Below are 12,493 nucleotides of genomic sequence, written 5' to 3' on the forward strand. Positions count from 1 at the left end.
GTGCTACGTTGTGTCTGTCAAGGGCCTGGCATCACCACAATTACTCGTACACAATGAAGCAGTAATCTTTACAGATCATCTCTCCCAAGAAGCATATTGGGGAGGGGGAGAAAGTGTAAAGGGAGGAGGGGATGGGCAAGTGAGAGGGCAGTGGAAAGAAGGGGAATACGAAGCAAAGAGAAAAGGCAAGAAAAGAAAATGAATGTGCAGCTGCCTTGCAGCTCAGCAGATGTCGTGATGTGATATACGAGGCTAGGATAAGCTGTCATAGCCTGCTGCCAAAGAGTGGTAAGTGATTAAAGCCTGCACAGTTCTAAGCACCATATTTAGAATCTGTGGGGTTTCAGGACTTGCACCCATTCCTTGCTGTGCTGCCAGATGTTGGCAACTGGTCCAGTTCCTACTGACTGTTCATGGATGGCAGCAGTTGGTACAGCAGCAAAGCAATCTGGAACGCTTCCGGAGATGCTGTACATTAACAAGTGTCACCCATCATTCACCTTTACAGAAGGCTGAAACAACTCCAATTTGCTGCCACTTCCCTCTTGGGAAACAGCCAAGATAAAGTTGCACCTGGCAGTCCCATTTGTTTCACTCAGGTGTTTCAGCTGCCTTGCTGACCTCTATTAGTTTAAGTTTTAATTTAGATTAACCCCAGCACCCCAATTAACCAGGAAGGGGAAAAGCTAAGATGTGACTAGTCATAACTCTGAGATCAGAATTTATCGAAGTTAAAATTATTAATTGTGATGAAGGGCCAATCAAATAATGCTATTTCTTTAACAGACCTCTAGGCCAGAGAGAGAAAGAGAGAGAGAGAGAGAAGAGGGGGAGAGAGGGAGAGAAAGAGTGAGGGAAGGAGGGAAGGAGGGAGGGAGAGGGAGGGGGAGAAGAGGAAGAGAAGAAGCGAGGAGAGAAGAGAGAGAGAAACAAGAGAAAAAGGAAAAAAAAATCTTTCAGAATAAGGATTGCCAGTAGAAGCAACTTCTCCCCAGTAATTTTAGTTTACTTTATTAAGCCTATTTAATTTATGATGCTCTTTCCATTGCATACTTCAATTAATAAGGACTGGAACATTTTTGATCATCTCCTGTGATCTCACACAATTATACTGCATTAATATCCCATACCAAGCACTTCTTCAGACACTCCAGAACAAAATAGAGTTCCCTACTCTTGTGACAAATGGATATAAGGGAGAAGGAAAAAAGAATCAGGAATTGGGTACAGCTGAGGCTATACCAATTCTCTACCTACCAATCATTATTTTTCAGACTGACATGACAATATTTAATATTTTATCAAATATTAAACAATGTATAAAAAGATTAATACAATATTCTTTAGGGGCAAATCTGACATATTCTTTTTTTTGTTGTTGTTGTCATGGGGCCCGAACTCTGGGCCTGGGTGCTGTCCCTCAGCTCTTCAGCTCAAGGCTAGCACTCTACCACTTGAGCCACAGTGCCATCTACCACTTGGGCCACAGTGCCATTTCCACCAGCTTATGTGGTGCTGCTGAATCGAACCCATGGCCTCATGCATGCAAGGCAAGCACTCTACCACTGAGCCACCTTCCCAGCCCAGAGGTATTCTCAATACAGAATAACTTGTTCTGGTTTTACATATAACTTTCCTAAGAAATGTTTTCCTTAACATACATATAAAGTACAGCTACCATGACTAAATACACAAAAAAAGCACTGATACGAGACTATAAAGAGGAGGAGGCTAGAGGGAGGGAAGGGTGTGTGTGTGTGTGTGTGTGGGTGTGTGGGTGGGTGGGTGTGGGTGCGCACACACGCGCGCGTGCCAGTCCTGAGGCCTGAACTTGGGTCTGGATGTTATCCCTAAGCGTCTTTGCGTAAGTTTAGTGCTCAACCACTTGAGCCACAGCACTAATTCTGGCTTTTTGGTGGTTAATTGGAGAAAAGTCTTATGGACCTTGCTGCCCAGACTAGCTTTGAATTCCAATCCTCAGATCTCAGCTGAACATCTATAATTACAGGTGTGAGCCATGAGAAACCAGCTGTTATTGTGGTCCTTTAGAATAGCCCAGATGTTCAATCATGAAAATTATTTAAAAGAGTAGTATGAACTAGATGCTGGTGGCTCACACCTATAATCCTAGCTTCTCAGAAGGCTAAGATCTAAGGATCATGGTTTAAAGCCAGCCTGGGCAGGAAAGTCTGTGAGATCTTATCTCAAATCAACCACCAAAAAGCCAGCCTTGAACAAAAAGCTAAAAGGACAGAGCCCTAGCCCTGAGTTCAAGCCTCAAGACTGGCAAAACAAAACAAAACAAACAACAAAACACACCAGCATGCCAGCAGACAATGACTGGGAATGGGAGAGAAATAGGGGTAGTTGCGAAGAAACATTGAGAACTGTGCCATATTTCAACTACTATCAATTCTTTTTTAAACTTTACACTATGATTATAATCAACTGTAGCAGACACTCACAATATATTCTTAACTGATTTGAGCAGGTACAAAAGTCACTTAAAACAAGAGAGATAGTAAGTTGCAGAACCAGAAGCGCAATTCTAGAACTCTGGGATTCCAAGCCTTTAGTACAATTTTCCATTCTAATAGTAAAGAGACAAGAAATCTCTAAACAGCTAGGCACTAGTGGCTCATGCCTATTATCCTAGCAACTCTGGAGGCTAAGATCTGAAGGTAGAGACTTTTTTTGGTCGGTCATGGGGCTTTAACTCTGGGCATGGGCGCTGTCCCTGCGCTCTTCAGCTCAAGGCAAGCGCTCTACCACTTGAGCCACAACGCCACGTCCGGTTTTCTAGTGGTTTATTAGAGATAAGAGTCTCATGGACTTTCCTGCCTGGGCTGGCTTTGAACCAGGATCCTCAGAGCTCAGCCTCCTGAGTAGCGAGGATTATAGGCGAGCGGAAGCACTCGGCAATAGAGACTCTCATCTCACAACAGAGTACTAGACTTGAAAAAAAGAGTTCAAAAGAGCTTAGGGAGTGGAACCCAGGCCCTGCATTCCAAGCCCCAGTAATGGCACGAGAAAAAAAAAAAGAAGAAAAGAAGGGAAGGAGGAAGGGAGAGAGAGAGGGAGGGAGGGAGGGAAGGTGGGAAGGAAGGAAGGAAGGAAGGAAGGAAGGAAGGAAGGAAGGAAGGAAGGAAGGAAGGAATTATTAAATAAATTTCCTCTATTATTATTATAGGCTGGAGATGCAGTAGAGTACTTGCGGAATATATGCAAGGCCCTGGGACTGATTCCTAGTACCAGGAGGAAAAAAAATATAAATAAATAAATAAATAAACGTCTGAAAAAGGATAAATCACCTGACTCAAAGAAGCTGAAACTGTTTTATATTTATACTCCAGAAACAACTAAAAAAACAACAGTAGCTGTTTTCATTTCAAAAGGAAAACATAAACAAAAGAAAAGCAACAATCCAGAATGACATAATAAGTCAATTCTGGATGCAATAGTTCAATTCCTTGTCTGACTTCCAAAATAAGTTACCTTTTAATTCACAGAATTCTATCGACTGTCTTAAAATTCTAGAACCTGACTTCTTGTAATAAAAGACTATGTAAAAACTCATACCTGGTGGTAAAAATCATCATCATCAAATATTTCTTCATCCAAGTCCTTCAGGTGAGCATTGGCAGGGATTTGAGGAAGAATCTCCTAGGCCAACAAAAAGTAAAAAAGAGTGAATCCAGTAAATAATGTAGCTACTATCAATAGTACCTGGTGAAAATACTGTTTGCTTTAAGATATAAAGGGCCCTTTAAATTTAAAACAAAGTCTAATTGATAAATAAGCTAGATACTATGAGGGCTTGGAGGCTGAGGCAAAAGGATATGGACTTTGAGGTCAGCTTGGACTACATAGCCAAGACCTGTCTGGGAGGGAAAGAAGGGAAAAGGAGAAAAGGGAAGAGGGAAAAGAAAAGAAACAGACAAAACATTAAAAGACAGTTGACAGAAAAAGAATCGCAAATAATTATAGAATAATGTTTAACTCCACTCTATTGTACAAAAGTTTGAATGATAAAATACAATTTTTCAATCTGTAAGACTGGCAATACTTAGGACTTCTGGAGACACAGCTGGAGGGACTAGAAATTAGTGCCAGCTTTTGAGAGATAATTTGGAAATATCTACCAGGATTTAGTGTATTTCCTTTAATATTTTTACTTTAAGATATCTAGTCCTATGCTCACACAAATACACAAATGTCGGAATTGTCTCCTATAGTGTTCTTTTGAAGACTGAAGACAATAGAAATATACATTATTTGACTAAACTTTAGCATATATTTATACAATGAAATACTCTGACACCATTAGGAAAAAAAAGAGATCTCTGTAATGATATAAAAAAGTATCTGCCGGACACCAGTGGCTCATGCCTGTAATCCTAGCTACGCAGGAGGCTGAGATTTGAGGATCATGGTTCAAAGCCAGCCCGGGCAGGAAAGTCTGTGAAACTCTTATCTCCAATAAACCACCAGAAAACCAGAAGTGGTGTTATAGCTCAAGTGGTAGAGCGCTCGCCTTAAGCTGAAGAGCGCAGGGGACTGCGCTCAAGCCCAGAGTCCAAGCCCCACGACCGACAAAAAAAAAGTATCTAAGATATGCCAAATTTAAAAAGTTTCAAGAGTTTTGAACATAATTGTGTCTTTTAAAATGTTGTTTATTTTTTATGTGGTACCAATGATCGAATCCATGGCATCACGCATGCTAGGCAAGCACTCTACCACTAAGCAACATTCTTAGCCCAATTGTGATATTTTATAGATTCATGTAGCTACACATATTATTATTTTTTTTTATTTTTTTTTTGTCGGTTGTGGGGCTTGAACTTTGAGCCTGGGCACTATCCTTGAGCTCTTCAACTCAAGGCTAGTGCTCTATCACTTGAGCCACAGAGCCACTTCCTACACATCTTATTTAGTAAAATAAAAAATATATACTATTATATGCACAAAACATCACAACTGTTAATATATTAAAAATAAAATTTATAAAATTTAGGAGTATGAAAATTTTTACCTTTCTTTTAAAATTATGAACTTAAGGACTGGAATGTAGCTTAGTGGTAGAGTGCTTGCTTTGTATGCATGAAGCCCCAAGTTCGATTCCTCAGTACCACATAACAGAAAAAGCTGCAAGTGGTACTGTGGCTCAAGTGGGTAGAACGCTAGCCTTGAGCAAAAGAAGAAGCTCAGGGACAATGCCTGGGCCCAAAGTTCAGCCCCAGGACTGGCAAAAATAAGTAAATAATTATTATGAACTTAAAAAATATTATTCATTTATTTCTTCTACATTAAAAAGTTAAAAAATATTTAAAGGAAATTTAAGAATTTGCTGCATTTCTGGCTTCTTTCCTACAATATCCATGTGACAATCACAAAGTGTAAAGCCACATGTGCTTCACTATCAACATTTCTAGAGAACCTTTAAAACTAAATTCTAAGGACTAAGGTTGTAGCTCAGTGGTAGACAGTTTACAAAACACACATGAGGTCTTGGGTTTGGTTCCCAGCACCACAAACACAACAAATAAGCAAACAAACAAACAAAAAGAACCCTAAATCATTAAGAATACATCTACCACCAGACTCCTTTATCAAACTCAAAATTAGAATGAAATACAAGTTAATAGAAGTCCCACTTTTTTTTTTAAAGCTTTCCCTAACCACACAGTTTTTCAACAACCCAATAAAGTAGTGCTATTTTCCTTCCTTTCACTAACATCTCATACTTGGAGGTAATACCTACAAGATTTTCATTTAATTAGACTCCTAGAAACTCCGGGATAATCAAACTGTATCAGAGTTCTTACTGGTTCTCCTGGCAAAGTCTCTGGGGCAGGTTGAGCAGCTGGTTCAGGTTTGCCAAGAACTCGGTAGCTGGAGCGCTTGGTCTGTGTTCTTCGAAGTAATCTTTCTTTGTCCATCAAAATATGATCAATTTGAGTCAAGATTGAACGTTCAAAGGCACCAAAACCCTGCAAGAACATTACCCGGTATCAGATAATACAGAAAGTCAGTGCTGAAGACAGCTTGTCTATCTTTCTATGTCAGCGGAGAAATATAACAATCATCTTCAGGAAGGCCTTTCTGAGTTTGTGAATGGTTATAAGTGTTCTCTGAAAGTAAACTTTTTTTCAGTACTAAGCAGGTCACCTCACTTTCCTATCCCTTTAATGACTGTTTTAAAATGTTTCTTTAAATTATCTCATACTTTTAGCACTGAATAAGGCTTCAATAATAAAACATTCTCTCTAATAAAGTTAAAAATCTCAAATCTGAATGTTATAAACTCCAGTAGTAGTTCAGTAAATTTTACAACAGACATGATTGATTACTATTATATCATAACAGCATCCATATAAACAAGCTATAGTTCTAATTTCTTACAACTGCTTCCATTTACCACCACCAGCTATCTTACACAGACACACACATGCCTTTCCAAGTTTTCCAGAAGCCAGCTTGGTTTTATCATGCCATTTCTGCAGTGTGCGGTTCCTGAAGACTGTAAAATCAGCAAAGCGCTTTGCCATGAAACCAGGATAATCATTCATCTCCAGCTTCCGCTTTGGCGGGGCCCTTCTCTGCTTCTTCTCTTCTGGCTCATCATCTTCACTAGAAATCTCCTCACTAGAAAACCCAGGAAAAGTCTAATGTAAATAAACATTACTTAAAAACTAAGTTCACATGAAGTAAGAGTAATTCAGGCCTTACCTATTCTTATCTACAATTTAAATAACACCAGAAACATCCCCATTAGGTCAATCAAAAACTCAGGTAACTTTTCAAATAAATATAAAGCACAGAGGTTTCAAAATAGTTTTTAAAAGATAAGCAAACTGTAAAAATAAATGAGGTTGTAAAATATTATTAGAAATGTCTATGAACCAGGCCTATTCTGAAGGGTCTTTAAAAATTAAACACATAATCATATTTCTATGACCTTAATCCCCAAATCAATAAGAGAAACATTTCTCTGTAGCTAACTATTAAGGAGAGGTGAACATATTAGTTTAACCAAACAAAGAGAAGCTGAATATGAAGAAAACTCAAATGGGCAAGTACCCAAATCAGCACTAAACTGCAAGGCAATCAGCCCTCTCAATCCACAAGCTCGGAATCTGAGAAACCAGTCTAGTACAAATAAAAAAAAAATATCAGGGAAAAAAGGAAGGCATATCTGGAGGAAGGATACTATCAAAATAGACTATTTCCAACTATGAAAACACAAGAAAACCTGTTGGGGTTTCTTAGAGGAAAGGGTACAGGGAGTATGGTACAGGGGATTAAATAGATTGGAATACAGTGTAAACATATAGAGATTAACAATGAAATACACACACACACATACACACATAACTGATACAAGCCCATTTAAAATTTTTCAGAAAAAAAACCCTGCATCTTAACTGAACATGTACAAACCATTTTTTCTTGTTATAATTCACAAAAAAAAAAAAAAAACAGTGTAACAATTCTTTAGATTTTATTTGTGTTGTCCTAGGGAGTAGAAATAATCTCAGATAATTTAAAGTATAAGAAAAGATGTGTGCAGGTTATATGCAAATTGTGTCATTTGAAGGTCTTGAAAGGATCTGCTGTCTGTGCAGGGTCCTGGAACCACTCTCCTATAAGTGTACAGAGGGACAACTGTATATGCAATGAAAAGGCCAAGAAAATGTAACACAACCTCCAATTACATAACCAAGTGCACTCATTGAATTACTAACTCCAACATAGTTGGTACTCAATAAGTATGAGTTTCCTTTCTTGTGTCTCCAATTAATTCAATAGGAAAACACTTTAAGTATACTTAAAGAACAGGCCCAGGGGAAAAAAAGCAAGCATGTACTATATCAAGCCTAAAGCAAGTTCAAACGAAGTGGAGAAACCCTTCTTCAAACAGTGATAAATCCAGAAGAGAAAACGGATTATTTTGTTGCTGTTTTCTGAAATCTTTCCACCCTTCAAAATAACTCCAAAATCTTTTCATCCTTCAAACAGCTATTCTTATTAAAGGAGATGGTTGTGACCAGTTGACTCCATAATATGAGACCAAAAAATCTTTATTAACAGTAATTAAGTATTAATAATCAAAATGTGTTTTTTAACTTAACAACTTTAATAGAGCTAAACAGAAGACATGAATGTTGCCTAAACCTATAAAGAGAATACAACTAAAAATCTTAAAAAGCAGTATCTATTTTTTCGTTGGTCATGGGTACTGTCCTGAGCTTTTTGCTCAAGGCTAGTACTCTTTAACTTTGAGCCACAGCTTCCAATTTTTCTGGCAGTTAACTGGAGATGTCTCATGGACTTTCTTGCTCAGGCTGCCTTTAGAACCACAATCCTTAGATCATAGCCTCCTGAGTAGCTAGGATTACAAGCATGAGCCACCAGCACCCAGCTCAGATTTTTTTTTTTTTTAAGCTAGTCCATAGTTCCATTTCTTTCTTACCTTTCTGCTTTAGACTTCATCCCATCTACTAGATATCTAGTATCTGGGTACTGGAAAAGCAATTCTTCCTGAAGATCTACCAATGACCTCAACAATGCTTTCAGTGCCTTGTGACCTGGAAAGGAAATAAAGCATAGAGAAAAGATGATGGATCATCTACCATTCTCCAAGGTGGAAGATGTCTGTACCCAATGTCTCCCATGAAATTCTACCTAGGGGGAGTGTAGGTGGAAATGTAGGGTACAATTGGAGATCTCTGAAACTTAAAAAAACAAAACAAAAAAAACAAAAACAAAAAAACTCCCAGTTTTTTATAACAGGCCTATCTCATTGGGCTGTATGAGAACAGGCAAGACAGCATGTATAAAGTGCTTAGAAAGGTATCTATAAATATTAAGACTTAAATTGTCAGTGCTTAAATTTATTAAGTTTGACAAACTCTTTCCCAGCCTGTCATCATCACCAATAAACTGTCCCTTTGCGCTAGGCATCAGTGCTCACACCTGTTATAATCCTAGCTATTCAGAAGGCTTAGATCTGAGGACCACAGTTTGAAGCCAACACAAGCAGAAAAAAGTCCACACAACTCAATCCCCAACTAACCAGCAAAAATGCTATACTGGAGGTGTGACCAATGTGGCAGCTGTGAGCAAGCTATCCAAGCAAGAGCACAGCCCTGAGTTCAAGCACTGGAACTAGGAAAAAAAGAAGAGAAAAGAAAAGAAAAAGGGTTTTAATTTAAAAATAAAATCAACTGTCCCTTTGGTATTCAGTTTCTTAGGCATATTCATTCCTCCAATTTTATCCACTGATCTCTTAGATTGTGTCCCTCTAGCAACCAATTCCTTAGGTAATTTCTCTTCCTCCAAAAGAGCACAACTCAATTCTGAGCTATCACCAACATTCCTCTCACCCATATCTCACTGCCTCTGGTTTGAGCTGTATTTCCCCCTCAACCTCTAACACATATCCTTATGGAAAGTTCTTCTTCACATAGGAGAGCCCAAGTTAATGATATTCTATTTTGCAGAACTGAATATTTAAAAAAAAAAAAAGGTACATGGACAGCACTCAGGAGCCTGACACAGGCAGAGGTTTCAAAATTTGAGGTTAGCCTGAGCTACAATAGCATGATCCTGCACAAAAACAAAAAAAATTGTACACTTAGACTATGTTTTCACCAGATTCTTATAGCCAATAGTATAGATACATTTGTGATACAGCTGATTAGGATTAGGCAGACAGTCTATGGCTAAGAACTTTTAGAACTCTTACCTCTCTATCAGAATGATCCTACTAAAGAATAATAGATAGTAATCACCATTTATGTGTTGAAACACTGACATTCCTCTTCTACAATCAAACTTCCACACTTTCAGCAACTGTGATGAATCTCTTCTCATGGATATTCTATCATATCTACCATGTCTCCTGGGCACTGGTGGTTCACACCTGTAATACTAGCTACTCAGCAGACATAAGTGTGAAGCCAACCACAAGAGAAAAGTTCAGGAGGCTCCAGCTCCAATTTATCAGCAAAATTACCAGGCTATAGGTATTGCTCAAGTGGTAGAACAGCTTTGAGAAAGTCACACGAGAGCTACATTGTAAGACCCAGTACTGGCAAAAAAAAAGAAAAAAAAAATTTTACCATTCAGAAACAATTTTCTTCCTGCCTAATATTTCTCCCTTAGCTGAATTTCTCTACTTCTCTCTTATCAGAATTTCTCTTCTTCCTTTCATGTGTTTTCATACATCACTGGTATTTGGGTACTTTTATCCAACTGGTTATTGATCCATTTATATCATTGCTAATATCTGGCCATAATTCAATCATTTCCTTTCATTTTTTAACATTTGTCTTGCTATGCAGAACCCAGGCTTGCTATAAACTCTAGACTTAGGCTCTCCAGTGCTGGGATTAAAGGCATGTACCACCACATATACTTTATTCTTTTGTTTTGTTTTGTTTTTTGTCGGTCAGGATCTTGAACTCTTGGCCTGGGCACTGTCCCTTAGCTCTTCAGCTCAAGACTAGCACTCTACCACTTGAGCAACAACTCCACTTCTGGTTTTCTGAATGGTTTATTGGAGAGAAGAGTCTCACAGACTTTTTCTGCCTGGGCTGGCCTCAGATATCAGCCTCCTGAGCAGCTAGGATTACAGGCATGAGCTGCTAGCACCCGCCTTCACCATATTATTCTTATCACTACAAAACTGTACACTTAAAATGGTAAAAAGAGTAAATTCTCTGTTATATGTTCTTCCTCTCCTGGCCCCCTCCTCCCTGGTTGTAGAGCTTGAACGCAGTGCCTGGGCACTGTCCCTGAGCCTCTTTATGCTTAAGACTAGAGCTCTACCATTTGGGCCACAGCAGCACTTTCAGTTTTTGAGTGGTTAATTGGAGATAGTCTCTCTAAAGGGACTTCTCTTCTGGGGCTGGCTTCTAACAGTGATCCTCAGATCTCAGCATCCTGAATAGCTAGGATTACAGGCATGAGCCACAGGAACGGAGCTATTATATGTTTTTTACCATAGTAAAAAAAAACTTACAACAGAAGAGCAAAGGGTCCATTCTCTTATTTCTTCTAGATAACATGTGTTTATAATCAACATAAAATCAAGAACCACACAACACAGGAAAGAAGCTGGAAAGCAGCCTATAATATTTATAGCTGTAAGCCATAATTGAACTCTTAATATATAACATAATAAATAAATTAAAAGATCCAAAAAAAATCACAACTTTAAGACCACTTTCAAATACCTACGCAAGTCTTTTTTATTTTATTCAAGTTGGTTTTTAAAAAATCCATTGCACATATTAGATAGCATATCAATCCAACAAGAAAGCAGAGAGCCAATACCAGTAAATCAAAGTGTGTCTTTCTTTTAATACTCTCATATGCTCTTGTTTTATACATCCCTTTACCCACTCAAAACGTAGTCCTGAAGTATTAAAGTTCTATTCAGGAATAGTACCATCATGCATCAAAGTGACAAGAGATCTACCAAAGATAAAATCTGCAATTCTGTGCTTCTAAACACCACCACCAAAAAAAAAAAAAAAAATTAAATTAAATTAAAAAAATTAAAGAAGTCACCAGTGGCCCAACACATGAACAACTTCCTGTCAAGAAATTTATGTTCAAGCCCCACAAGGACAAAAAAAAAAAAAAAAAGAAAGAAAGAAAGAAAGAAATTTACAAGACAGCTCAAATCTCATTTCTTTGTTACAGAGAGCCACATATATGCTTAGATGGTGTGCAAAACCTAGAAACAATGGAATACTCCTTACTGAGGTAGGTGGCCTTCTCAAAGCCACCTCTCACTAAAGTAAGAAAAGACCTCAGAAGGTTCAAACTCAACAGTGATTTCATCCTGGCCAGAACAAAGTCTTCTTTATTATTGACATACTATTATTTATATCAGACTAACTTCTATTTGTTGAATCCTATGAATAATAAAAAGATTTTGAAATCAACAGTTTTTACCTCTAATTTTTCTCCCAATTATTACAAGAGAGATAAGTTAATAATATGCTTTCTTCACCCTTCCTGTTGGCACATGGCCAACAACTGGAGACTCAAAAATATCTATGTTTGTTTTGCCCTACATGGTACATTTGGAAAGGCCTTTCCTTTAAAAGGAGATTATGAAGAACATATGCCTCATCACTTTACCAAGATATAACATAAGCATGTGATCACCAACTTTAGTAGTAATTCTGAGCAAAGAATAAAGGGAAAGAGTAGTTACTAAGGGTCAGAAGCCCTAAGTGCTATCACTACTAACTAGTTGAGTCATATATGTGAACCAAATTAAACTCTTTGAGTCTCAATTATCTATAAAATGTATACAATCGTTTGCCCATTGATCTCACAAAAAATGTAAAAAATTGTGTTATTAAGACATTTTGTAAATTTCTTAAGCAGAAAGCATATTATATTCTATCAAAAAGTCACCACTTCGTACATAGTGAAAATGCTCTAAGCTTTGCTAATACTGATCTATCATTGT

At 37.9% G+C, this 12,493-nt stretch overlaps 1 protein-coding gene across 3 annotated transcripts in view; it reads right to left on the reverse strand.

The window, feature by feature from the left end:
- The window catches only part of Aatf (apoptosis antagonizing transcription factor), a 99,372-nt gene that overhangs the window by 51,137 nt on the left and 35,742 nt on the right, over window positions 1-12,493 (reverse strand). For all 3 annotated transcript variants that reach the window (XM_042693469.1, XM_042693463.1, XM_042693475.1), the window contains exons 5-8: window positions 8,474-8,588; window positions 6,453-6,645; window positions 5,826-5,990; window positions 3,580-3,663 (exon numbers count right to left, since the gene is read on the reverse strand). In XM_042693469.1, the coding sequence (XP_042549403.1) occupies window positions 3,580-3,663; window positions 5,826-5,990; window positions 6,453-6,645; window positions 8,474-8,588 (557 nt within the window). The remainder of the gene's footprint in view (window positions 1-3,579; window positions 3,664-5,825; window positions 5,991-6,452; window positions 6,646-8,473; window positions 8,589-12,493) is intronic.

Source organism: Dipodomys spectabilis, unplaced genomic scaffold (genome assembly GCF_019054845.1).
Source record: "Dipodomys spectabilis isolate Male_0828 unplaced genomic scaffold, ASM1905484v1 ptg000004l, whole genome shotgun sequence".
NCBI classification, from domain to species: domain Eukaryota; kingdom Metazoa; phylum Chordata; class Mammalia; order Rodentia; family Heteromyidae; genus Dipodomys; species Dipodomys spectabilis.